A 24139-nucleotide genomic window follows, 5' to 3' on the forward strand; every position below is an offset into this window, starting at 1 on the left:
TGTGTGCAGAAGGGAGATAATTACCTGCTTACAGAGCTGTGAGGATTAAGTGAGATAATGTACATAAAGCACAGCACCTGGCAGTACTCAACATATATTAGCTCGTGTCACTACAGCATCATCAAAATGTTCTGTGTTCCAAGAACAAAGCTCATATGGATAGAAGTATTGTGGTATGTTTGTCAAAAGCATTAATTTATAGTTATATCATTTTGGTTTAAATATTCTGATACTGGAAGACATAGAAGGTTATCCATCATATGTAGTCTGGAGGAGGTCCATGCCCACCATCTCTTTGTTTGGGTCTCAGACACCAGTCTTGAAGACACACACGCACACACACACACACCCACGACATGTGTGTCTCTCCCTAACTCCCTCCTCCATGCAGCTCTCTAGTTTGTAGTGTGATGAAAGGTTTTCAACTACAGGCAGTACTGTATCCCTGACTGGAAATGTAGTTCTAAATAGCAGTTCTCGAGTGGAGACTCCTGACAGTTTGGCTGTCGCAATCGCAGGGGATTACTGTTTGCATAGGGGTGTGTGGGGACGTGGGGTGGTGCTAAATGTCTAGGGTGGCCAACAAAAAGAACTGCTTTGTCCAAAATCCCAAGAGTGCCCCCCTGGAAGAATCTTGCATGGGCTTTCTCAGTTGAAAGACCTCTCTGGCCAGGATCTGCAACGAGCTGCTTGGTTCCTTCCCTTCACCTTTCTGGTTGAACACCTGTTACAACTGAGCCTAACGACAGAGTTTTCCAGTGGGGTATCAGACAGCCAGGGCATGAACAGAATCGTTTACCATCGCACCTTCTCAGGAATCTGGAACAAGGTCCGTCGCTGAGAAGGCAGAGGCTGGGACACTCCGATGAGGCCTGGGTGGGAGAGTGCCGAGTGGCTGCTCCACTTCAGCAGACTGGGCTGGTGTTCCCAGTTCCTCCTCTTGGCCCCATTTTTTTTCTTTCCTCTAATTTCTTAAGTATTATTTACTTGTTTCCCAGGGTCATAAGTGAGTAACTGAACCACTAGAAGGAATCATATCTGAAAAATAGCCAACTAGAACAGACAGGCTTCAGAGCAAGGGGAAGGAAGGGAGACAAGTGGGAAAAAGAACGCCATTTAGTCCTCTTTAACTTTTCAGCTGTGGAGGAGTTCAGTCAACATGGCAGAGAAGAAGGACCTTGAGCTCACCTCCCCTCACAAGCACACCAAAACCACAACTAAGTGCAAAACCACCATGGATGAAAAGATCAGAACCTACCAGAAAAGATCTTCTACAACAAAAGACGTAAAGGAGGAACCAGAAGGAGACGGGTAGGAATGGTGGCCTGGTAATACAGTTAAGTCCCACATCCCCAAGTGGGTGACCCACAGACTAGAGAATAATTACATTGCATAGGTTCTCCCACAGAAGTGAGAGTTCTGAGGCCCATGTCGGGCTCCCTAGCCTGGGGGGTCCTGCACTGGGAAGACGAGCCCCCAGAGAATTTGGCTTTAAATGTTAGTGGGGCTTAATTTCAGGAGTCCCAGAGGACTAGGGAAATAGAGACTTCACTCTTAAAGGGCACACACAACATCGCGCATGTTCTGGGATCCAGGACAAAGGCAGTAATTTGGTAGGAGCCTGGGCCAGACCTACCTGCCGGTCTTGCAGAGTCTCCTGGAGAAGCAGGAGGCAACTGCAGCTCACCACTTGGACACTGGTGCTGGTGGGTGCCATTGTGGAGTCCTCCCTCTAGCTCATTAGTGCCAAGACCTGACCCAGTGCTGGGATGCCTCAGGCCAAGCAACTAACTGGGTTGAGGACACAGCCCCACCCAGCAGCAGACAGCTGCCTTAAGACCTCGTGAGCCCAGCTGCCTTTAGACATGGCCCTGTCCACCACAGGGTCCAAGACCCAGCCCCACCTACCAGTGGGAAGGCACCAGCTCCAGAATCTCCTGGGCCTGCCCCAGCCCTCCAGGAAGCCTACTCTAGCCTCTGGACCAGCCTCCCCACCAGCAGGCCAACACAAGCTTTGGGACACCCTGGACCCTGTACCCAACTGTGTCAGGAACAACCCCCACCCAACCAGCCATCTGACACCAGCTCTAAGACCCTTGGGCCCTGTCACCAGCCTCCAGGACCAGGCTCTGCCTGCCAGGAGTCTAGCACTAATGCCAGGACCTGGCTTCATCCACCAGGGGGCAGACAACAGCCCCAGAATCTTCTGTACCCTGACGCCACACACCAGTGAGCCAGCACTAGCCCCAGGGCCCCCTGAGGTTCTGCAGTCAGCTGCCTCGTGACCCGGTCCTGTCAACCGGCAGTCGGCAGCTTCCGCACAAGGCAGGGTCTGGCACCCAACTGGACTGGGGGCCAACCAAACCTAGCAGACCACCCACACAGTCAGCCTGTCACAAGAGAAGGACCAACCATAGGGGGAACTCCTAGAGCATACGGCTTGGGTGATAAGAGGGAACTGTGTTGCTGGGACACAGGGTGTCTCCTACAGAAGGCCACTTCTCCAAGGTCTGGAAACGTAACTAACCTACCGTATACATTAAAACAACAAAACAAAAAACAGGCAAAATGAGGTGACAGAGGAACATGCTCCAGACAAAGGAACAAGGTAAAACCCCAGAAGAAGAATGGAGACGGGCAATCTACCCAAGAAAGTGTTCAGGGTAGTGATCGTGAAGGTGAACAAAGAACTCCGGAGAAGAACGGATGCACAGAGCAAGAAGTCAGCAGTTTTTAACAAAGAGTTAGAAAATAAAGAACAACCAGAGATGAAGACTACAGTAACTGAAATGAAAAATATACTAGAAGGAATCAACAGTTGACTGAATGATACAGAGGAACAGATCAGTGAGCTGGAAGACAGAAAAGACATAGTGGAAATGACTGATGCTGAACACAAAAAGAATGAAAAGAAATGAAGGCAGTTTAACGTCTCTGACCAGAGACGTTATCAGTATGTTTTTAGAGAGTGATACAATTAACATCACTGTGTGAAGCTGTTAGAGCTTAAAATTGATCAAGGGTTCATTATACAACTTATGATTGTTGTTATCATTTACATTTTGCTCCGTTAGGTTTTCGTGCCAACCTGTGTATATTACAAACATAAAATTTTCAAAAATGATGCATCATGAAATTTTGAGTGAAGAAAAATTTTTTGGTGAATTTTATGCAGATACTTTGAGCAACATATGTCGACTGGTGTCTCAGCAGATGATAGCTCTTCAGAATACAGTTCTGATTCAGATGATGTGAATATAAGACCAAATAAAGACAAAAAATCTTAGTGATTGATTCTGATACAGAAAGTGAAAATAGAACTCACGGTGCTGGAGAATGCTGCTTTGCTACTGCAAAAGAGTGGATTGAAGACAACATTTCATGACAATTAGAAGACTTTACAGGTGGTTAGGTTTAACTACTGAATGTAATAACCCGCAAAGTGTTAGTGAAATAATAACAATTACCTTTTGGCCAGCCAAAATAAAAATTGCTGGCCACAGGCATTAGTTTCTGCAAAAATCCCCTGGTCACACACTAATATTCACATTATAGGGGTCCCTGAAGGAAAAGAGAGAGAAAGGGGCTGAGAACATATTTGAAGACATAATAGCTGAGAACTTCCCTGAGCTGGGAAAGTAAACAGCCATAGACATCCAGAGAGTCCACTCATAAAGGATTAACCCAAAGAGAAACACACCAAGACACACAATTAAAATGGCAAAAATTAAAGGTAGAGAATATTAAAAACAGCAAGGGAAAAGCAACAAATAACATACAAGGGAACTCCCATAAGGCTATCAGCTGACTTTTCAGCAGAAACTCTGCAGGCCAGAAAAGAGTGACACCATATATTTAAAGTGATGAAAGGGAAAAACCTACAACCAAGAATACTCTACCCAGCAAGACTCTTGTGTAGATTTGATAGATCAAAAGCTTTACAGACAAGCAAAAGCTAAGAGTTCAGCACCACCAAACCAGTTTTACAGGAAATGTTAAAGTAACTCTTCTAAGCAAAAAAGAAAATGCCATAACTAGAAACATGAAAATTACAAACTGGAAAGCTCAATGGTAAAAAGGCAAACACGCCGTAAAGACAGGAAGTCATCCACATACAAAGCTAGTAGGAAGGTTAAAAAACAATAGTAGTAAAATCATCTATATTCACAATAAGCAGTTAAGGGATACACAAAACAATTAGATGTAAAATATTATATCAAAAACAGTAATTGTGAGGGGAGGAGAGTAGAAATGCAGGGTTATTAAAATGCATTTGAAATTAAGAGATCAGCAACTTAAAACAAATATATATGTAATTCATATATATATAAAACTATATATATACATATATATATATAAAACTATGTATATATATGTATCTCACTATATAAAAACCTCATGGTAACCAAAAACCAAATTATCTATAATAGATATACACATACACAAAAAGGAATCCAAATATAACACTAAAGATGGTCTTTTTTTTCCCTTCTTTTGTTCTTTTGTGACTTGATGACTTACAAAAACAACTTCCAAATAATTGACAAAATGTCAAAAGTACATATCAATAATTACCTTAAATATAAATGGAAGTGTTCCAATTAAAAAACAGAGTGTCTGAATGGATACAAAAACAAGACCCATATATGTGCTGCCTACACGAGATCTGAAGACACACAGACTGAAGGTTAGGGGATGAAAAAAGATATTCCATGCAAATAGAAATCAAAAGAAAACCAAGGGAGCAATACTTATATCAGACAAAATAGACTTTGAAATAAAGGCTGTTACAAGAAACAAGGGCACTGCATAATGATCAAGGGATCAGTCCAAGAAAAAGATATAACAATTGTAAATATATATGCACCCAACATAGGAGAACTTAAACACATAAAGCAAATATTAACAGACATAAAGGGAGAAACTGAGAGTAACACAATAATAGTAGGGGACTTTAACACCCCATTTACATCAATGGACAGATCATCTAGACAGAAAATCAATAAGGAAACACTAGCCTTAAATGATACATTAGACCAGATGAACTTAATTGATACACACAGAACATTCCATCCAAAAGCAGCAGAATACATATTCCTTTAAAGTGCACATGGATCGGGATAGATCACGTTTCCACAAAACAAGCCCTGGTAAATTTAAGAAAGTTGAAATGATGTCAATCATCTTTTCTGATATGAACACTATGATACTAGAAATCAACTACAAAAACTGCAGAAAACAAAAACACGTGGAGGCTAAACGATATACTACTAAACAACCAATGGATCACTGAAGAAATCAAAAGTAAATTAAAAAATACCTAGACACAAATGAATACTAAAACACAATGATCCAAAACCTATGGGATGCAGCAAATGTAGTTCTAAGAGGGAAGTTTATAGTGATATAGCTTACCTTAGGAAACAAGAAAAATATCAAATAAATAACCTAACCTTACACCAAAAGGAACTAGAGAAAGAAGAACAAACAAAACCCAAAGTTAGTAGAAGGAAATAAATCATAAAGATCAGAGCAGAAATAAATGAAATAGAGCCAAAACAAAAATCAAACAAAAAACCCCAGGGAAAAAGCTGACAGTATTTCCTCTAAGATCAGGAACAAGACAAGGATGTCCACTCTCACCACTTTTATTCAACACAGTACTGGAAGTCCTAGCCACAGCAATCAGAGAGGAAAAAGAAATAAAAAGAATACAAATTGGAAAGGAAGAAGTAAAACTGTCACTGTTTGTAGATGACATGATACTATACATAAAAAAAATCCTACAGATGCCACCAGAAAACTACTAGAACTCATCAATGAATTTAATAAAGTTGCAGGATACAAAATTAATATACAGAAATCTGTTGCATTTCTGTACATGAACAATGAACTATAAGAGAAATTGAGGAAACAATCCCATTTGCCACTGCATCAAAAAGAATAAAATGCCAATGAATAAACCTACCTAAGAAGGTAGACCTGTACTTGGAAAACTATGGCAGTGAGGAAAGAAACCGAAGACAACACCAACAGATGGAAAGATATACCATGTTCATGGGTTGGAAGAGTTAATATTGTTAAAATGACCATACTACACAAGGCAATCTACAGACTCAATGCAATCCCTATCAAGATAGCCATGGCATTTTTTCACAGAACTTGAACAAATAACTTTAAAATTTGTATGGAAACACAAAGGATCCCAGATAGCCAAAGCAATCTTGAGAAAGAAGAACAGAGCTGGAGGAATCGCACTCCCTGTCTTCAAACTATACTACAAAGCTACAGTAATTAAAACAGTATGGTGCTGACACAAAAACAGACACATAGATCAGTGGAACAGAGAGCCCAGAAATAAACCCATGCACCTATGGTCAATTAATCTATAACAAAGGAGGCAAAAATATACAGCGGAGAAAAGGCAGCCTCTTCAATAAGTGGTGCTGGGAAAATTGGACAGCTACAAGTAAAAGAATGGAATTAGAACATTCTCTAACACCATACACAAAAATTTAAAAATGGATTAAAGACCTAAGTGTAAGACTGGAAACTATAAAACTCCTAGAGGCAAACACAGGCAGAAAATTCTTTGACATAGCTGTCTCCTGAAGCAAAGGAAATGAAGGCAAAAATAAACAAATGAGACCTAGTTAAACTTAAAAGGTTTGGTACAACAAAGGAAACCATCAACAAAACGAAAAGACAACCTACTGAATGGGAGAAGATATTTGCAAATAATATGACCGATACAGGGTTAATATTCCAACAAATATCAACAGCTCATACAATTCAAAATTTAAAACAACCCAATTAAAAAATGGGCAGAAGAACTGAATAGACATTTTTTCAAAAGGACATGCAGATGGCCAACAGGCACATGAAAAGATGCTCAACATCCCTAATCATCAAGGAAATGCAAATCAAAACTACAATGAGATATCACTTCACCCCTGTCAGAATGGCTATCCTCAAAAAGGACACAAATAACAAATGTTGGCGAGGATGCGGAGAAAAGGGAACCCTTGTACTCTGTTGGTGAGAAAGTAAATTGGTGTAGCCACTGTGGGAAAAAGGATGGCGGTTTCTCAAAAAACTGAAAATAGAAGAATCACATAACCCAGCAATTCCATTCCTGGGCATATATCTGAAAAAGACAAAAACATTAATTCGAAAAGATACATGCACGCCAATGTTCACAGCAGCATTATTTATAACTGCCAAAATATGGAAGCAACCTAAGTGTCCATCAACAGATGACTGGATAAACATGATGTGGTATATATATATACAATGTAATACTAATCAGTCATAAAAAGGAATGAAATTTTGCCATTTGCAACAACATGGATGGACTTGGAGAGTATTATGCTATGTGAAATAAGTCCAACAGAGAAAGACAAATACTGTATGATATCACTTATATGTGGAATCTAAAAAATACAACAACCTAGTGAATATAACAAAAAAGAAAACAGACTCAGATATAGAAACCAGTGGTTACCACTGGGGAGAGGGAAGGGGGGAGGAGCAACATAAGGGTAGGGGATTAAGAGGTGCAAACTATTATGTATAAAATAAGCTACAAGGATATATTCTACAACACAGGGTATATGGCCAATATTTTAGAACTGTAAACGGAGTATAACGTTGAAAATTTTTGAATCATTATATTGTATACCTGTTACTTATATAATATTGTACATCAACTACACTTTAATTTTACACCTGTGGGAATGGAAACCCAGAGTCTTTACTTATACCCTACTTATAAACAGGGCCTCAAGTTGCTTTCAACAGTAGGGCTCATAGAAAGTTTTTAAGCTTGTACTATTTGCAGTATATGGATAGTAAAAGAAAACCTTCAGTTTTTTCCACCTGTTTCAATTGCTGATATGCAGATCAGAAGTGCTGGTCTTATCAGTGATACTCTAGTACAGGCCAATAGAACATTCCCCTGCTTAAAAATGTGCTTGACAAAAGATTTAGGGATTGAGTACATTTAAGCAAAAATCATTATAAAATAAATGTACTGAATTCCACAATAATAATTACAGCTATTGCCACAGAACCATCCCCCTAACCTAAAACCCCAAAAGTTTGGTGAAGATGGGGCATGCTGGGAACCTGAGTCTCCATCTAGCAACTCAGCTTTACCCTGAAGCATTTTCCAAATTCTGGGACCTCTTCTCTGCAGTCCTCCTCTTTCCTCTTTCTTCTCTGACCAGGGAGAATTTTTCCATGATTATGGACCACAAACCTACCCTTCTAAACAGGGCCACTCTGTACTGCACAACTCCAGGGGCTGCTCTCCACAAAGACTAAGACACGAATGGCACTCCCTAGGCAATGAGCCCACTGCTCCAAGAACCGCATCCTTAAGTCCCAATGTTTGTGTCCAACAGTGCTGGGTTGTAATATTATCAGAAACTACCACTCTCCAAGGCAGCAGTTCTCAAAGAGTGTTATGACAATTGGAAAATGTATTACAAGTAATTTGTCACTAACATGGACATTCTGATTGACTTTTTAGATATTAAAATAGATTCAAGATCATGTCTCCAATAATGTTTATTACTCTCATTCACACCTCAACAGCTTTTTAAAGGGCGATTTAGCCGGTATGCCAGGAGTGAAACATGGGATATGCTATACATTTACCATGCATGTCTTGGCAAGGAAAAAAACAACACGAAAACTTCTGGTCTAATATATAGTGTGCTGAAAAATTACTTAAAAGCTGAGGCTATGCCCCCAATTTAATTTGAGAAAACCCTTACAGCATTTATTCTAATAGACAGCTATTGGAATTAAACGCTTCAAGTTTTAGGGCTTCCCTGGTGGCGCAGTGGTTGGGAGTCCGCCTGCCGATGCAGGGGACACGGGTTCGTGCCCCGGTCTGGGAGGATCCCACGTGCCGCGGAGCAGCTGGGCCCGTGAGCCATGGCCGCTGAGCCTGCACATCCGGAGCCTGTGCTCCGCAACGGGAGAGGCCACAGCAGTGAGAGGCCCGCATACCGCAAAAAAAAAAAAAAGCTTGAAGTTTTAAAGTGTCTTTGCCATTGACTAGCTCATTTAGCTTCAGTTTTCTCACTTGCAGGTACAGGACTGTTGCCAGCCTCGGTGCTGAGGTTAGAATAATGAAAGCTTTATAGGACCAACTGATGAGAAAGCCTTTGGATATGTCAATAATTACAGTGCCAATGGTCATTTTGAAGAACCAGGAAATTCAGCTTCTTCGTAAAACAGAATAAGACTATAAATGTTCCCTGAACAGGAATAACAGTGTCTGCCATTTGAGATCACCTATATGCCGGACACTACACCAAGCAGTAGGCTTTTATTCAGTCTTCACAATTCTGTGTGGCAGAAATGAGGACCACCACTTTACATATGAGAAACCAGAGGTCAGAGAGGTTAACCCACCCATGGTGATCTGGTTTACGAGTACAATGGCCTGACTGATATCCAGGCTCTTTCCCCACAACCACCCTGGTTCTGTGACCTGGGAAGACAGGGCACCTCTACAAGCTCTACTCCTGTGCCAGCTTTCAATATAAATGACTTAAAAAGCCTAGAGTGTGCATCTCTTGTGATGGTGACCGTGTTACTGAGAATGCTAAATAGCAGATTATTACCAGTACTCCCCGATAGCCAGTACTCATCTGCTTCTGGATACAGGGGGCTATACTTCTCTACCCTCTTGAAGTTAGGTAACCATCTAACTAATTCTGGCTAATGAAACATGAGGAAGAGAGATGTGTGTCACTTCCAAGGTGGAAGCACATAATTGCAAGTGTTCAATTCTCCAGGCCTCTCTTCCCTTTCCATAGCAATCATGGAAACCTGTGTTGCTGCAGTGGTGCCTCAAGATCAAAGAAACTTGAGGTATGAAGCCAGCCTGTGGAGGGCAGCTTCCCTAGAAAGTTGTGTAAACCCAGTGAATTTTAGGAGAGAAATAAACCTTTATTATTATTAATTTTTTTTTGTGGTACGCGGGCCTCTCACTGCTGTGGCCTCTCCCGTTGCGGAGCACAGGCTCCGGACCGCAGGCTCGGCGGCCATGGCTCACGGGCCCAGCCGCTCCGTGGCATGTGGGATCCTCCCGGACCGGGGCACGAACCTGCGTCCCCTGCATGGGCAGGCGGACTCCCAACCACTGTGCCACCAGGGAAGCCCAAACTTTTCTTATTTTAAGCCACACAGCTGGAGATTATTTTTTACTATAGTATAACCCAGCCTATCCTGACTGAAGTAGCTGGTGAAGAGAATTACAAAACAGACATAAGGCAGGCTCTGATCTCCTTCAATATTACATTAAATTTGGCTGAAACATGGCTGAATAAAAATTCAAGGGCTGGACAAAGGGGAAGAGAAACTTGGTGCAATTAAGCTTAAAAAGGTTTTAGAACCACCTGGAACAATCAAACCACCACTTTTGCCACCTTCAGGGAGCTCAGCACATCGATTAATCCCATAATATGACACAGCTTCCTGGATAATCAGAACATTTTCATATTTTCAATGAAATAGTATGGTTCAATGAAATAATAGGGGAGCTCTGATCAGCACAGTTAAGTAAAGGGTCAGTTTTGGGGGTTGGATCACTGTCCTATGTCTACTTGATAAAACTAAATAAGCAGGACTGGCTTAATTTAGAAAGCAGATGCTAGGGGCTTCCCTGGTGGCGCAGTGGTTAAGAATCCACCTGCCAATGCAGGGGACACTGGTTCGAGCCCTGGTCCGGGAAGATCCCACATGCCGCGGAGCAGCTAAGCCCGTGCGCCACAGCTATGGAGGCTGCGCTCTAGAGCCCACGAGCCACAACTACTGAGCCCATGTGCCACAACTACTGAAGGCCGCACACCTAGAGCCCGTGCTCTGCAACAAGAGAAGCCACCGCAATGAGAAGCCCGTGCACCACAATGAAGAGTAGCCCCCGCTTGCAGCAACTAGAGAAAAGCCCGCGCGCAACGAATACCCAATGCAGCCAAAAAAAAAAAAAAAGAAAGCAGATACTAGTACGTTTCAATTTTGATTAGGCCTATTGATATCCACATCAAACCTGAGATATGTTTGAACATACCATATAATTTATTTAATATTCAATTGAATAGGAGGGCTAAGATTCTCATTTCCTAAGTTATTAGTACCATTTAGGTAAAGGTCAGACGAGCATCTTTACTTTCTCCTAAACCTTCAATGTATCACATCCATACAGTATAGAATCTGTAGTAAAGTCAACTGATTTAGGAATAAAAAGTGAACATGTAACTTTCTGAGAAATACAATCCCTGAAGTACTCATTAAAATGGCCAAATTTTACGACAGTGACTAACAACAGGGCACAATTCAAAAGCAAAATCTTTCCGTTAATGTGAAGTAAACTGAGCAACAGAGATGACCCTGGAGTGTCTTAGGGCCAGGGCACACTCTGCAGGTAAGACTCAGCCCAATAAGAACAATTTATAATGTGCTTCTTGATTTAATGTGCTAACAGGTCAGGTTCTCAGAGGCAGTTCTAAAATTATTTCAGTCAGACTTTATTTTTAGTAACTGTTACCACCTCTCTCAGGCCTCTTTCTGAAGCTTTATATTTTACTGCCTTAAATACTTTATAATAGCTACCAACTAAATCACTATTATTTTCATTTTTTAATGATCCTGCTTCACTGGTACATATACATGAGCATGCACACACACACACAAGCACACACAGGACCTGCTTCCAGCTCCCATTTTACGATGCCTTTTTGAAAGCCTGGCTGATAGGCTGTCATAGGGCAATGAAGACAGAATGCTTCTGTGTATACGTTTATTTTCACATTGTATAGGAAGTTACAACGTCAAAAAAATAGTATATAAATGAACATAGGTATAAGTCACCCAGAACAAAAGAATGAACCTGTACTTAATGAAAAGAATCAGAATTTCTGTAACACAACAAACACCCACATCCTACATTTTTTTGGACAAGTGGCAACTATACACACACATACACAGGGTGAGGACCGGTACATCAGTGGTACGAAAACACCTTCTCTGATGCAGTCACTTAGGAATTGTTTTAAAAAAAAAGTATAATTCAGCATCTGGATGCTAAATAAAAGAGCTGGGGGGGGGGGGTCTAAATAAATAGGGGAGTCACTCTACCCACTTCCCTGTTTCCAACTTCTAGGAATTCAAGTTTATTCAAAAACTGGACATACACAACTCCATAACTACTCTCTTTTCTTCAATAACTTCAGAATGGTAGTTTTAAACAACTTTAAAACTTAAGCTCCTTTTGAATTTCCCAAAGTGTTTTTGCACTCTTCTGCAGATGGGTCTCTTCTTCAGGGGCCAACTTTACTTTTATAAGGTTGGTAATACCACTCCCTCCCAGGATACAAGGAACACTGAGGAATACTTCTTCATTTATTCCATAGAGACCCTTAATTCTGGTGGAAACCGGATGCACTCTCCTAAGATTCTTCACAATACTTTCTGTTAAGTCAGCTACAGACAGGCCAATGGCCCAAGAAGTATAACCTTTCGTTTTAATAATCTCATAGGCGCTAGCAACCACATCTTTGTGCACATTTTTCCACTGCTCAGGATCTTTATCAGTTCCTATATCTACGTTCAGATCCTTCAGAGGGACACCAGCGATGTTCACTCCACTCCACACAGGAACACTTGAGTCTCCATGCTCTCCAAGGATCCACCCATGACAGCTTTCAGGATGGATACCAAGCCTCTGCCCGATGAAGAAACGGAAACGGGCAGTGTCCAGATTACAACCACTTCCAATAATACGGTTTTGGGGAAATCCACTCAACTTCCAGGCTACGTAAGTTAAGATATCCACTGGATTGGAAACAACAATCAGTTTGCAGCGAGGACTGTACTGAACAATACTGGAAATTATTAACTTAAAGATGGCGAAATTTCGCTGGACTAAATTAAGGCGTGTTTCTCCTTTTTCCTGGCGTGCACCTGCTGTGATAATCACGAGGTTGGAGTTTGCAGTGACAAGGTAATCTTCGCTGGAAATAATATTGGGCATTCTCACAAAATGGCTGCCATGCTGAAGATCTGCTGTCTCACCCTTCAGTCTGCCTCCATCAACATCCACCAAGGCAAGTTCATCACTCAGGCCTTTTAACAGGATGCTGATAGCACAGGCCATGCCAACCGATCCAGCTCCTACAATGGAGATCTTATTGCAACGAACGGGCTCCTCTGAGGGGAAATTCTTCATAAGCTCACACTTGACCGTAGCCATCTTGGACGCGGAGGCAATGGGCCAGGTGCCCCTGTAGGCGATGCCTGCCGGCTGGCAGGGACTCAACACCATTCCCGGGCACAGGCAATTCAGTCTCACTGCGCCCACTCTCTGCCTGGCCCGCTGCATTCGCACAGCCCAGCTCATGGCTACTCACTCGAGAGGTGAAAGAGGAGAGATAGGAAGAAAGCAGCAGGCAGCCTTACAAGCTCAAAAGCAGAGAGCTGTGACCGTTGCCGTTTGCTCAGCCCGTTACTGCGGCTGCGCAAGGCCGGGACCTTTGGACGCGGCCTGCTACTGCGGCTGCGCAAGGCGAGCCCAGCTCTCGTGGCCTCAAACGGGCCTCCGCAAAGTACTTCAGGTCTGATCTGATTGCGGGGAGGGGGACGACGATGACGACGCGGTAGGGCTCCTCTCGCAAATGAATTCTGGAGTTAAAATTTTAAGAACTCGAATTCTCTCCACTACTTAGCATGTATAATGAGACAACCCAGATCCTTGCGATTACTGATTTTCTGTTTTCACTACATATGCCAAGTAAAAACATTTCCATTCAGTACAGATGAAAATAAGGTTAAATTTTCATAACTGTATCCCTGCCAGGAATAACCAGGTGCGTATCCTTTGTCTCCCAATGGCCTCCTGCACCATTTCCCTGCATCCGTTGGAAAAGTGGGACTCCTGTTTCCCGTTGTAGCCAGTTCGAGAACCTTACACTTGGAAAGGCTTCCGCTGCCTTTATGTCAGTCACGACCGTGACTGCGGAAGTCGTAGGATCCTGACGACAAGGGGCAAGAGCCGACCGTGAGCTAGTCAAACAGTTGCGACAAAGGAAAGCTCCTAATTGAGAGTCCTGATCGAAAACGACTTCTCGAGTAGAAAGATGGTGATGATGTAGCCTGATATCAGCATGAGGATATATCTTCTACGTCCTTAAAATGGCAAATTTTGGCCAACTGCACAAACCAGATTATTGATTAAAGTACTAAAATATTAGCTAGTGCAATATGGCACCCGTGTACCTTACTTTCCTCTGCGTTCTTCTGGTCAGTGTTATGAATGTCCTTTCAAATTTCTAAGGAAATAAAAACTTTACATCTGATACATATATGTTTATATATATATATATATGTATATATATACACACACACACACACACACACACACACACCCTTAAACCCAATAAACTATAAAAGTCCAAACAAAAATAACAGTACTTTCTCCTCACTTATATAAACAGAATTCTGACCATGTAATGATTCCTCAAAGCTTTCCTCTCATTCCAAGAAAGCAGTATGTCCTCCCCTAACGGAGCTCTTGGTACATGCCGCCTCCTCACAGGCAGGAAAAAAAATTGTATATGTATATATATATGTGTGTGTGTGTGTGTGTGTGTACACATATATATTCCATTTTAGAATACCAAATCTTGACAAAATGAATATTTTACATTCAGGACTTGAAAAGCTATTCTCATTCTTTCTGCCACTGAGCTGCAGTCCAGGAAGAGAGCAACAGTAAGCAAAGGAGTTGGTGAGAGGCGAGAAAAGTGTGGCAACAGTGGAGACCCTGCCATCCTGTTTAGATGGTACAGTACGAGCTCCGTGTCACACAAAATGGTAAGAGCACCACATACATGCGTTCTCTCCACCCCGGTGGTCAGATTTATGGTCACAGTTTGTCAAATTAAAAAGGAGAATATTTAAATGATCTTTATTTAATGGTGGCTGACATCTTATTCTTTCTTTTATCCCAGTCATAGCTTGAAATGTTTTAACCTGATGCCTGTTCTCACTTTTTCCTACAATGATTCCTTTGACCAGTCATTTTTCTTATAAGTGTTCTTGAGGATGAAATTCAAGGACATAGAGACTCTTAGTTAGACGGCCTTTTTCTACAGTAATTTTCTTTCTAGAGTTTGAACCTCTTCAGAAATACCATCACTATGACAGCTGCCTCTTCAGTTTTTCCCCTTAGCCACACTAAATCAATTTTGAGAAAAATAACACTCTCCAAAATAAAAATATCTCAAACAAAGCAGCCTTTTATTTACAGTAAGTCTTGAGATAAGAAGGAAAGAACTAAAACAGATGAACAGATGACAGGTCTACCCAAAGATGTGGAAAGCCAACTCTAGCTAGCCAGCTCCCTAATGACCTTCTGTCTTAGGTGGCTCATTATTCCTTTTGAATGGAAAATCTAATTCAAATTATCTATTCAAAATTCAGTATAATATTATGGCTGATGGCAGGATTATGCCATAATACTTTTGGTTACACCACTTAGGAGGGAGGAATCAGGAAATAAAGATGACTAGCAAGCGTCTGGACCAAGGAGGGTTGTAAACTAAGTCACTCTATTCCTTCCACCTGGACTCTCATCCCCAGCTCCCCCTGCCCTTTTTCCATCTAGGAGTCCAGCTCAAATATTCCACGCTCTCCTAAGTCTTCTACAGTCTCCCAAGGAGAACTGACTTTTTAAAAATCCGCCACCACTGTACTGTGTACCTCTCTCCATTACAGGATTTATCACACACAGTTAAATGTAATTACTTATGAATTTGTCACTCCAAAAGGGATCACCTTTTTAACAGCATATCCCTATCCTCCAGAACAGAGCTTGGTATATGAATAGGGATTCAGTAAATGTTTATGGTAGAAAAGAATGAGGAAATAACTACAGAACTGAGCCAAGTAAGGCTAGAGGGCTAAAATGTGAGTGAGATGGAAAGGCAGGGCTGGAGAATCCACCTGGTGCTGGAGTTCTGAATAAAGGGGTAAGTAAAATGGTGCCTGTCTGGGGTTTCTTAGCAAGGTTGATACATAAATTTCAGATAAAGCTATGAATAAACTAAAAGATTTCTTAATTACTTTCAAAGCTAATGCCCATCTTTACCACCTTACAACATACAAATTAAAAAGAAAATTCTACAGTGCTAGAAACACAGTAAAATAAATATGCAAAGGCAGAAAGAATATTTTTATCCTTTGAAGTTATTTAAAATGTTTTGTTCTATGGAAAACTTTTAAGAAAATAATCCGTGCACAAAACCCTGGATTTGAAAAAACAAACAAACAAGATGCAATGAAAGCAGTGTTAATACTGTAAGCTATAAACTCACCAGCATGCAAGTAGAACATTATATAAACACAATTATTTTAAAAGTCTTGTGATTTGAAACTCATAAAATGCAAATTGTAGTTTTTTAAAAAAAATTAGTGGGCTGTGATTCTGTTGCTCATAGATACTAAAATCTACCTAACTCCGTAATCCTTGTGTGGGGCATCTTTACAAATCCCAGTACCTCAAAGTATTTTCTTTCGTAAGCAGTACTGGGAATGCTGGGGGAAGGACAAAAGCAGGGCCACAAAGCTTTGTCTACTGAGTAGAATAAAGGTAGAATGTCCATTCAAAAAGCAACCCTGGCACCAACTTCCTATTTATGGTATTCAAATACTATAACATGAATTGGCAAGCTCTTCTGATAAGTTACCCAGAGCTCACTTTTGTTCTTTAAAGGCATCATCTTACACATAACTTTTAATGCAATGTAAAAAAGCTGCTTGGGCTTCCCTGGTGGCGCAGTGGTTGGGAGTCCACCTGCTGATGCAGGGGACACGGGTTCGTGCCCCGGTCCAGGAGGATCCCGCGTGCCATGGCCGCTGAGGCTGCGCATCTGGAAGGGGCCACAACAGTGAGAGGTCCGTGTAAAAAAAAAAAAAAAAAAAAAAGCTGCTTGTATGAACCATTACAAAGGAATTATTTTAATGTGGCACAAAACATGAAAAACAAAGAAATTAATATTCATTAGTATGTGTCTAAACATCCTAAATCATATCTAAAAAGTGAGAGTTTAAGTTTATGGCTTAGGCTCTGACTGCACTAAGTGCTGTTTTACTAATTCAGCTCATTTATTCTCTGCGATTGGCTTAATAGAAATACTACTCTAGTCCAGTAACAGCAGCCTTACCCATCAAAAAAAAAAGGACACAAAGGATATTTTTGTGTATGGAAGTTACTTTCAGTTTGAGGCAACCTTAAGTTACCTTTATAAACTCCAAACTGCCAAAACAGATTAACTCCACGTTATAAAGTTTAAAAACTAATTTGCCGCCAGACTCTATCTGGGCAACAAAGAGGGTCAGCAGCATTGGGAATAGTGAAGAAAGAAAGGGGTGTTCTAGGTGGGGGAGCAGCAAGGACAAGGCTCTGAGGCTAGAAAGCACACTGCCTTTCAGCACGGCTAGACCTCTGACCGTGACAGAGGCTTATTAGAGGCACAGCTAGACTCTCAACCGCAGCACTCCTGACATTCTGGACCAGATCATTCTTTATGGGCCTGTCCTGTGCACTGTAGGATGTGCAGCAGCTTCCCTGGCCTCCACCCATTAGATGCCAGTAGCTCTCCTGTAGTTATGACGGCCCAGACAGTACCTCCAAACACTGCCAAATCTCCGTCGTGGGTGGAGGTGGGCGGATGGGACACAGCAAATTTGCCGCACACACCTCCCCCACCCTGGTCGAGAAGCAATGGGTTAAAGAATAAGCAGGGGCCCGATCACACAGGAACTTACAAACGTCTTCAAGGGCCCTGCAATGTATTCTCAAGGCAAGAGGGCGCCACTGAAGTGACAGCAGCAGTGTGATCAGATTTCATCCAACAGAGTTCACTAAGTACCTCCTCTGTGCTAGTAAGCACGGTGCAGGTGCTGAGGATACGACAATGAACGAGGTACACTCCACTCTCTTAGAATTTATGTTCTTTTAGCAAAAACAGATTAACATTTTAAAATGGTCAATATAACTTCATTTTGCAACAAGTGTCGTGAAGAAAACAAAGCAGGATAACATCAGAGAGGAACTGAGTGGTGGGAATGAAGAGGCTACTGTATTTTAATTAGATGGTCTGGGGAAGCTTCTCTGAGGGGGTGAAGTAAATTTGCGTTGAAACCCTGGATGGCAACACAGAGCCAGCCCTGCAAAGACCCAGGGAAGGAGTTTCCTGGGCAAAGCTAGAAAGGCCCTACGCATAAGGCTGGAGTGCTGAAGGAACAAGAAGGCCCAGGGCCTGGCAGGGCGAGGTGGGCGTGGGATGGGAGAGGTGATGGTGGTGGCTCAAGATGAGGTCAGCGAGGTAGGTGGGGCTACATCCTGTGAGACTTCCTCAACAGGAGATGCTGAAGGGTTTTTAAATAAAGGAGTGACATGATTTGACCTACATTTAAAAAATATCTACGTGGGAAAAAAAATTCTAGGGGAAGTAAAGGAGAGGCCGAGATACTAGACAAGAAACTGTTTCAATACACCAGGCAAAAGGTGAATGGAGGTGGAGAGAGATGAAAGAGCCAGGCTCTGTTTAGCAGCTGGGCTAACAAGCAGGTGCTCACAGCTTAGGTGAAGGGAATGACGGGAAATGAGAAAATCTACCATGATTCTCTGCTGGGTTTTTGGCTTGAACGACGGGGGGGATGGGAGTGGCACTCACTGAAATGGGAGAGACTAAGGGAGGAGCAAGTTAGGGAGGAGGAGAGGAAACCACAACTTCTGGCTGGGATGTGGGGCTTTGACATGCCTGTGAGATGAGATGGACCACGTGCGGTTTCAAGGCAAATCTGAAGGTCAGGCTGGAGCTATGTATTTGGACATTATCAGATTGTATAGATTGTTTTTAATGCCAGGGACTAGGCAAGAGCACCAAGGACTGAGGACAGATGGAGAACAGAAGAGTGCAAGTATGAAGCCACTGGACACTCCAACACTTCCAGGTCTGCAGAGGAGGAGCCAGAAAAGGAGATGAACAAAAATGGCCAGTGAGGTGGAAGGGGTAGAAGCCAAGAGAGGGGAGAATGCTCCCTCGTGTCAAGTGTTGCTGAGAGGTCAAGTAAGAAGGATGACGACAAGACCTGGACCTGGCAACAAGGACGGCACTGGCGACCCACACCAGCAGTTTTGGGTGTGCTGGGAAAGAAGCTGGACCGAGGAGAAAAAGGAGAGGAAGTGGAGACAGCGATCACAACCAACTCTTTTCAAGAAACCTCTCCTATGACGGGAAGCAGGCACATGGGCTGGTACCTGGAGGATGACGAGGAACACCGAGAGAAGACTTTTAGAGGTGGGAGATACTAGAACACGTCTCCACACACTGCAGCAGAGGGAAAACTGATCACCATCAAAGGCTGGGGATCATTATGGGAGCGAGGTCCTTGGGTAGATGGGGGTGGGAGGCGGGTGGATGCCCTCATGCGCGTGGGGCTTTGGCCGCAGCATGGATATTCCGCCCATGTTAGAAAGGCAGAGGTGCGGGGAAGAGGAAGGCCAGCGCATCCTTGCGGTAGTGTGGGGAAAGGGCTGTGACGGGGCAAGGTGGCAGGCAGGGAGAAGGAACCTTAGCTGTGATAAGCACCTTGGGGCAGGAAGGTGCCCCAGCTACAGTGGCTGTGAGGGTGGGGGAGGAGCAAGACTTGGTGACTGATCAGATACAGGGGTGAGAGAGAGTGCGGTCACGATAAAGTCCAGCTTTCCAGTCCAGGCCGCATTGCTAGATGATGGATGACACTGCCATTCACGGTGGGTGACCCAGCAGTAGGTTGGGGGGCGAAATGGGGGGGGGGGTAAATGACAGTTCAAGTGGAAACACACGTAACACCAGTGGGACATCCAAGCATCAGTGTCCAGTCAAACGGGCCCGTGAGCTAGGAGCGCAGGGGTCTGACTGAAGACACGGTCCTGGCAGTTGTCTGCATGTGGATGAAGCCACTGGAATGGACAGAACCATGGAGAAAATACCAGGGCAAAGGAGGAACCTGAAGTCAACAGGATGGTGGGAGGTGAAAAACAAGAGCCAAAGTAGGATCAGGAAGAAGTACAGAAAGAATAAGAACTATGAAAGCCCAGAATCTGTTAGCACAGAAGCAAATAGTAACTGATATATCTGAGTCATCAAGAAAAAGTGAAATTACGTTCAACACAATCTGCGTTGTGGAAAGATATACAGCACATTAAAAAAAAAGATTTCTTCTTAAAATTGTTAGAAGTATTTCAGTCAGGAAATACTGAAACAAAGCTTAAGGGGAAAGCGTGCGCTATCAGGTCTGCACTCCACAGTGCTTTGGTTAGAGATCTGCTCATGTGAGACCAATTTTCTATGCTCAGTAAGAAAACCCAAGTGAAATCAAGGCTACCTTCCCTCCAGTGGAGTGAGACTGGGAACATTCTTGAGGTGATTAAGCCTGGTTTGTGTCAGGCCTGGAACAAGAAGGCTTTTATGGCAGAGCTTATCTTTCCTGGTAAGTGTTGCACATTCTTACTTTATAAAATGCTTTATAAGATGCTTGGGGCCCTATTTTACTTGTAAAAGGAAACCGGTAGGTTTTTAAAGAGGAATCTTGGCAATACGCCAAAACGGCTGATTTCCCCCAACCCTTGGCAAAAAAAAAAAAAAGGGACAGTACATCAGTCACTACATTTTAAACTGAGCAAGTCCCTTTGATTCGGTCTCTCTGTCACCAAATTGCTCCTTGACATTCACACAGAGTACCTCTCACCACCGGGATGCCAAGCCCATTAGAGCTGCAATGGAATGGGAAATAAGGAATATAGAGATGTTCTTGTCACCTCAGACCTGAATTTAACTGATGCACAGTGCCACTTCCAATTAATTTAAAAATGATTCCAGGAAAAATATTCCTCACTGCTTAAGCTGTTTGAAGGCCCGAGGGCTTGACAGATGGAGCTATCTCTGCAAGATCATGACGACTGCGTTCTGGGCGGTCTAGGAAGTACCATCAGGAAGAGGAAGCAAGGCGGCGGCTGCTGACATAAGGCAGTCAGAATAAGAAACTGAAGCTTTCTTCCTGGGGGCGGAGCTGGTAGAACTCTTTGGAAGCACTGAAATTAGATTAGGCGAGGACATAGAGGGAAATGTTTCAGCCGTGTTTCAGACTTCCCCTGCAGACCACTCAGAAGTGGCTACCATTAAACAATTTGCCAGGAGACTCGAATTTGTTTTTAATCTTTGACCTAAACCAATGAAAAGTATACAGCATGAAGTCTATTTCCTTCTTAGATATCTTAGAAGTTAAAAACTTTTAAGCTTTTCCATAGTTTTATTTTACATGTGGGGTTCAAGCATTCACCCTACAATGCTGCTTTCATTTGAAATAAGTAAACACGGTGTAAGAATAAATGTATTTAATGTGAGATACACCAGAATGTTGGTAAAACTGAAATTAGCAAAAAGTAAAAGAAATTTCACTGTAATTAGCAAAAGCCCTCAAGCTGGTCATAAGGTAATTAAGAAGTGAGCCTAAATATTAATATAAAAGTATGCCTAGCAACAGCTACCAAAAAGAGCTGGAGAAAATAAATTTTATTAGAGTGCATTCACCATTGTCTCAGAGATAAGGTATAATATTACTTCTTTTAAAAGATCTTTCTTATAATACATACAGATGGCCAATAGGCACATGAAAAGATGCTCAACATTGCTAAGTATTAGAGAAATGAAAATCAAAACTACAATGAGGTATCACCTCACACCAGTCAGAATGGCCATCATCAAGAAGTCCACAAATAATAAATGCTGGAGAGGGTGTGGAGAAAAGGGAACCCTCTTGCACTGCTGGTGGGAATGTAAGTTGGTGCAGCCACTATGGAGAAACGTATGGAAGTTCCACAAAAAACTAAAAATAGAGTTGGCATATGATCCAGCAATCCCACTCCTGGGAATATATCAGGACAAAACTGTAATTCAAAAAGATATATGTACCCCTATGTTCACAGCAGTACTATTTACAGTAGCCAAGACATGGAAACAACCTAAATGTCCATCAACAGATGAATGGATAAAGAAGATGTATATATATGTACAATGGAGTATTACTCAGCCATAAAGAAGAATGAAATAATGCCATGTGCAGCAACATGGATGGACCTAGAGATGATCATACTAAGCAAAGTCAGAAAGAGAAAGACAAATACCATATGCTATCACTTACATGTGGAATCTAAAATGACACAATTGAACTTATCTACGAAACAGAAACAGACTCACAGACACAGAGAACAGCCTTGCAGTTGTGGGGGAGGGAGGGACCGGGAGTTTGGGAGTAGCAAGCGCAAACTATTACATAGAGAATGCATAAGCCACGAGGTCCTGCTGTACAGCACAGGGAGCTCTAGTCAACATCCTGTGATGAACCATAATGGAGAAGAATTTTTAAAAAATCCTTCTTTGAAGAGGAAAGTCAAATGACACTTTTTAGAGAAATATTTAAAATATGTATGTTTTAACATGTTTTATTTTTTTAAAGAAAAAGAGGTCTGGCCTTACGAGAAAAAAGCAACCTATATTAGATGAGGAGGCAAGACTGGGGCTGGAGAGTATTCGTGACTCCAGTCACAGATTATTTCCATAAAAGCCTTTACAGCAGCAAGGTCTTCAGAGAGACACAATAAAGGAAGAAATTTTCCATGTATCAGATTGGCAAAAATTTCAGAGTAATAAAAGCTACTAATGGCAAGGGTGCTAGGAAACTTGTATACATTGCTGGTATCTTCTAAACTGTATAAGCTTTCCTGGAAGGCCATTTAGCAACAAATATTAAAAACATTTTAAAAATACACTTTGATTCAACAATAGCATGTTCTGTCTTTAGAACACATTTCTTGACAAAGAAGAGTACAAAAAGATGTATGCCTATAGAGGTTCACATGGTGTTTGATAGTAAAAAATTACAAACTAAATGCTGTTGGCTGGAGACCGATTAAGTAAATTATAACATACAATTGAGTACCATGTAGCCATTAAAAGTGATGGAGATTCATACACTCCACTGTGCAGAGATGTTCTTATGAGTATTCAGTGAAAAAAAGTTCCATAGTAGTATAGTAAAACAGTATTTATATATGATTATATGTGCATGCCTATAGAAGCTCTACAGGGATGTTCCTACTATAATAAGTGATTACAATTCAGGGAGATCTTTGGTGATTTTTGTTTTTGACCTTTTCTACACTGATTTTTTCTTTTCATACAATGAGTACATATATATATATATATATATATATATATATATATATATTTTTTTTTTTTAATAAAAAAAAAGCCATGGGCTTCCCTGATGGCACAGTGGTTAAGAATCCACCTACCAATGCAGGGGACACGGGTTCGAGCCCTGGTCCAGGAAGATCCCACATACGGCCAAGCAGCTAAGCCCGTGCGCCACAACTACTGAGCCTGCACTCTAGAGCCCACGAGTCACAACTACTGAAGCCCACGAGCCTAGAGCCTCTGCTCTGTAACAAGAGAAGCCATCGCGATGAGAAGCCCGCACACCGCAACGAAGAGTAGCCCCCACTCGCCGCAACTAGAGAAAGCCTGCGCAGCAACGAAGACCCAATGCAGCCAACAAACAAATAAATAAATTTAAAAACCCATTTTTGTTTAAAAAAGTAGGTCCTAAATATATTTTTTCTTTGAAAATAAACACCAATATATGTAAATAAAAACAAATACCTCTTATCCCATGGTTAAAAAAACCCTCCATTTATAAGAGTTAATTTTAAAATTTAAATCTCTGGACAATTTAAAGTATTTTACAATAACTGAGAATGTTTCCATTCATGGTTTTATTTCTATCAATGTTTTAGCTCCTGTGAAGACAACTATAAATGACATGCAAATTTAACTACGCCAGGTATCATGAATATATTCTAACACAACCACAGTAAATGTTAGCAGTGGGTGATTCTGACCAGTATTTTGAGATAACTTCAAACAAATGCAGAACACGGGTCCATTAGGCATAAAAAGCTATAGCGATTCCAATCATATCTATCAGGAATTTTTTATACACTTTATGTTTTTCCTTC

The 24139-nt window shown here is 41.9% G+C and overlaps 2 protein-coding genes across 5 annotated transcripts in view; both read right to left on the reverse strand.

The window, feature by feature from the left end:
- TMEM242 (transmembrane protein 242) overlaps window positions 1-24139 on the reverse strand; it is an 84416-nt gene that overhangs the window by 1213 nt on the left and 59064 nt on the right. The gene's annotated exons all lie outside the window — the stretch shown is intronic.
- LOC307195277 (L-lactate dehydrogenase A-like 6B) lies at window positions 12134-16219 on the reverse strand. The gene has a single exon (XM_079939263.1). The coding sequence runs from the start codon at window positions 13412-13414 to the stop codon at window positions 12269-12271; it is 1146 nt and encodes a 381-aa protein (XP_079795389.1). The 5' UTR covers window positions 13415-16219; the 3' UTR covers window positions 12134-12268.

The sequence above is a fragment of the Stenella coeruleoalba genome (assembly GCF_951394435.1).
Source record: "Stenella coeruleoalba genome assembly, chromosome: 12".
Classification (NCBI taxonomy): domain Eukaryota; kingdom Metazoa; phylum Chordata; class Mammalia; order Artiodactyla; family Delphinidae; genus Stenella; species Stenella coeruleoalba.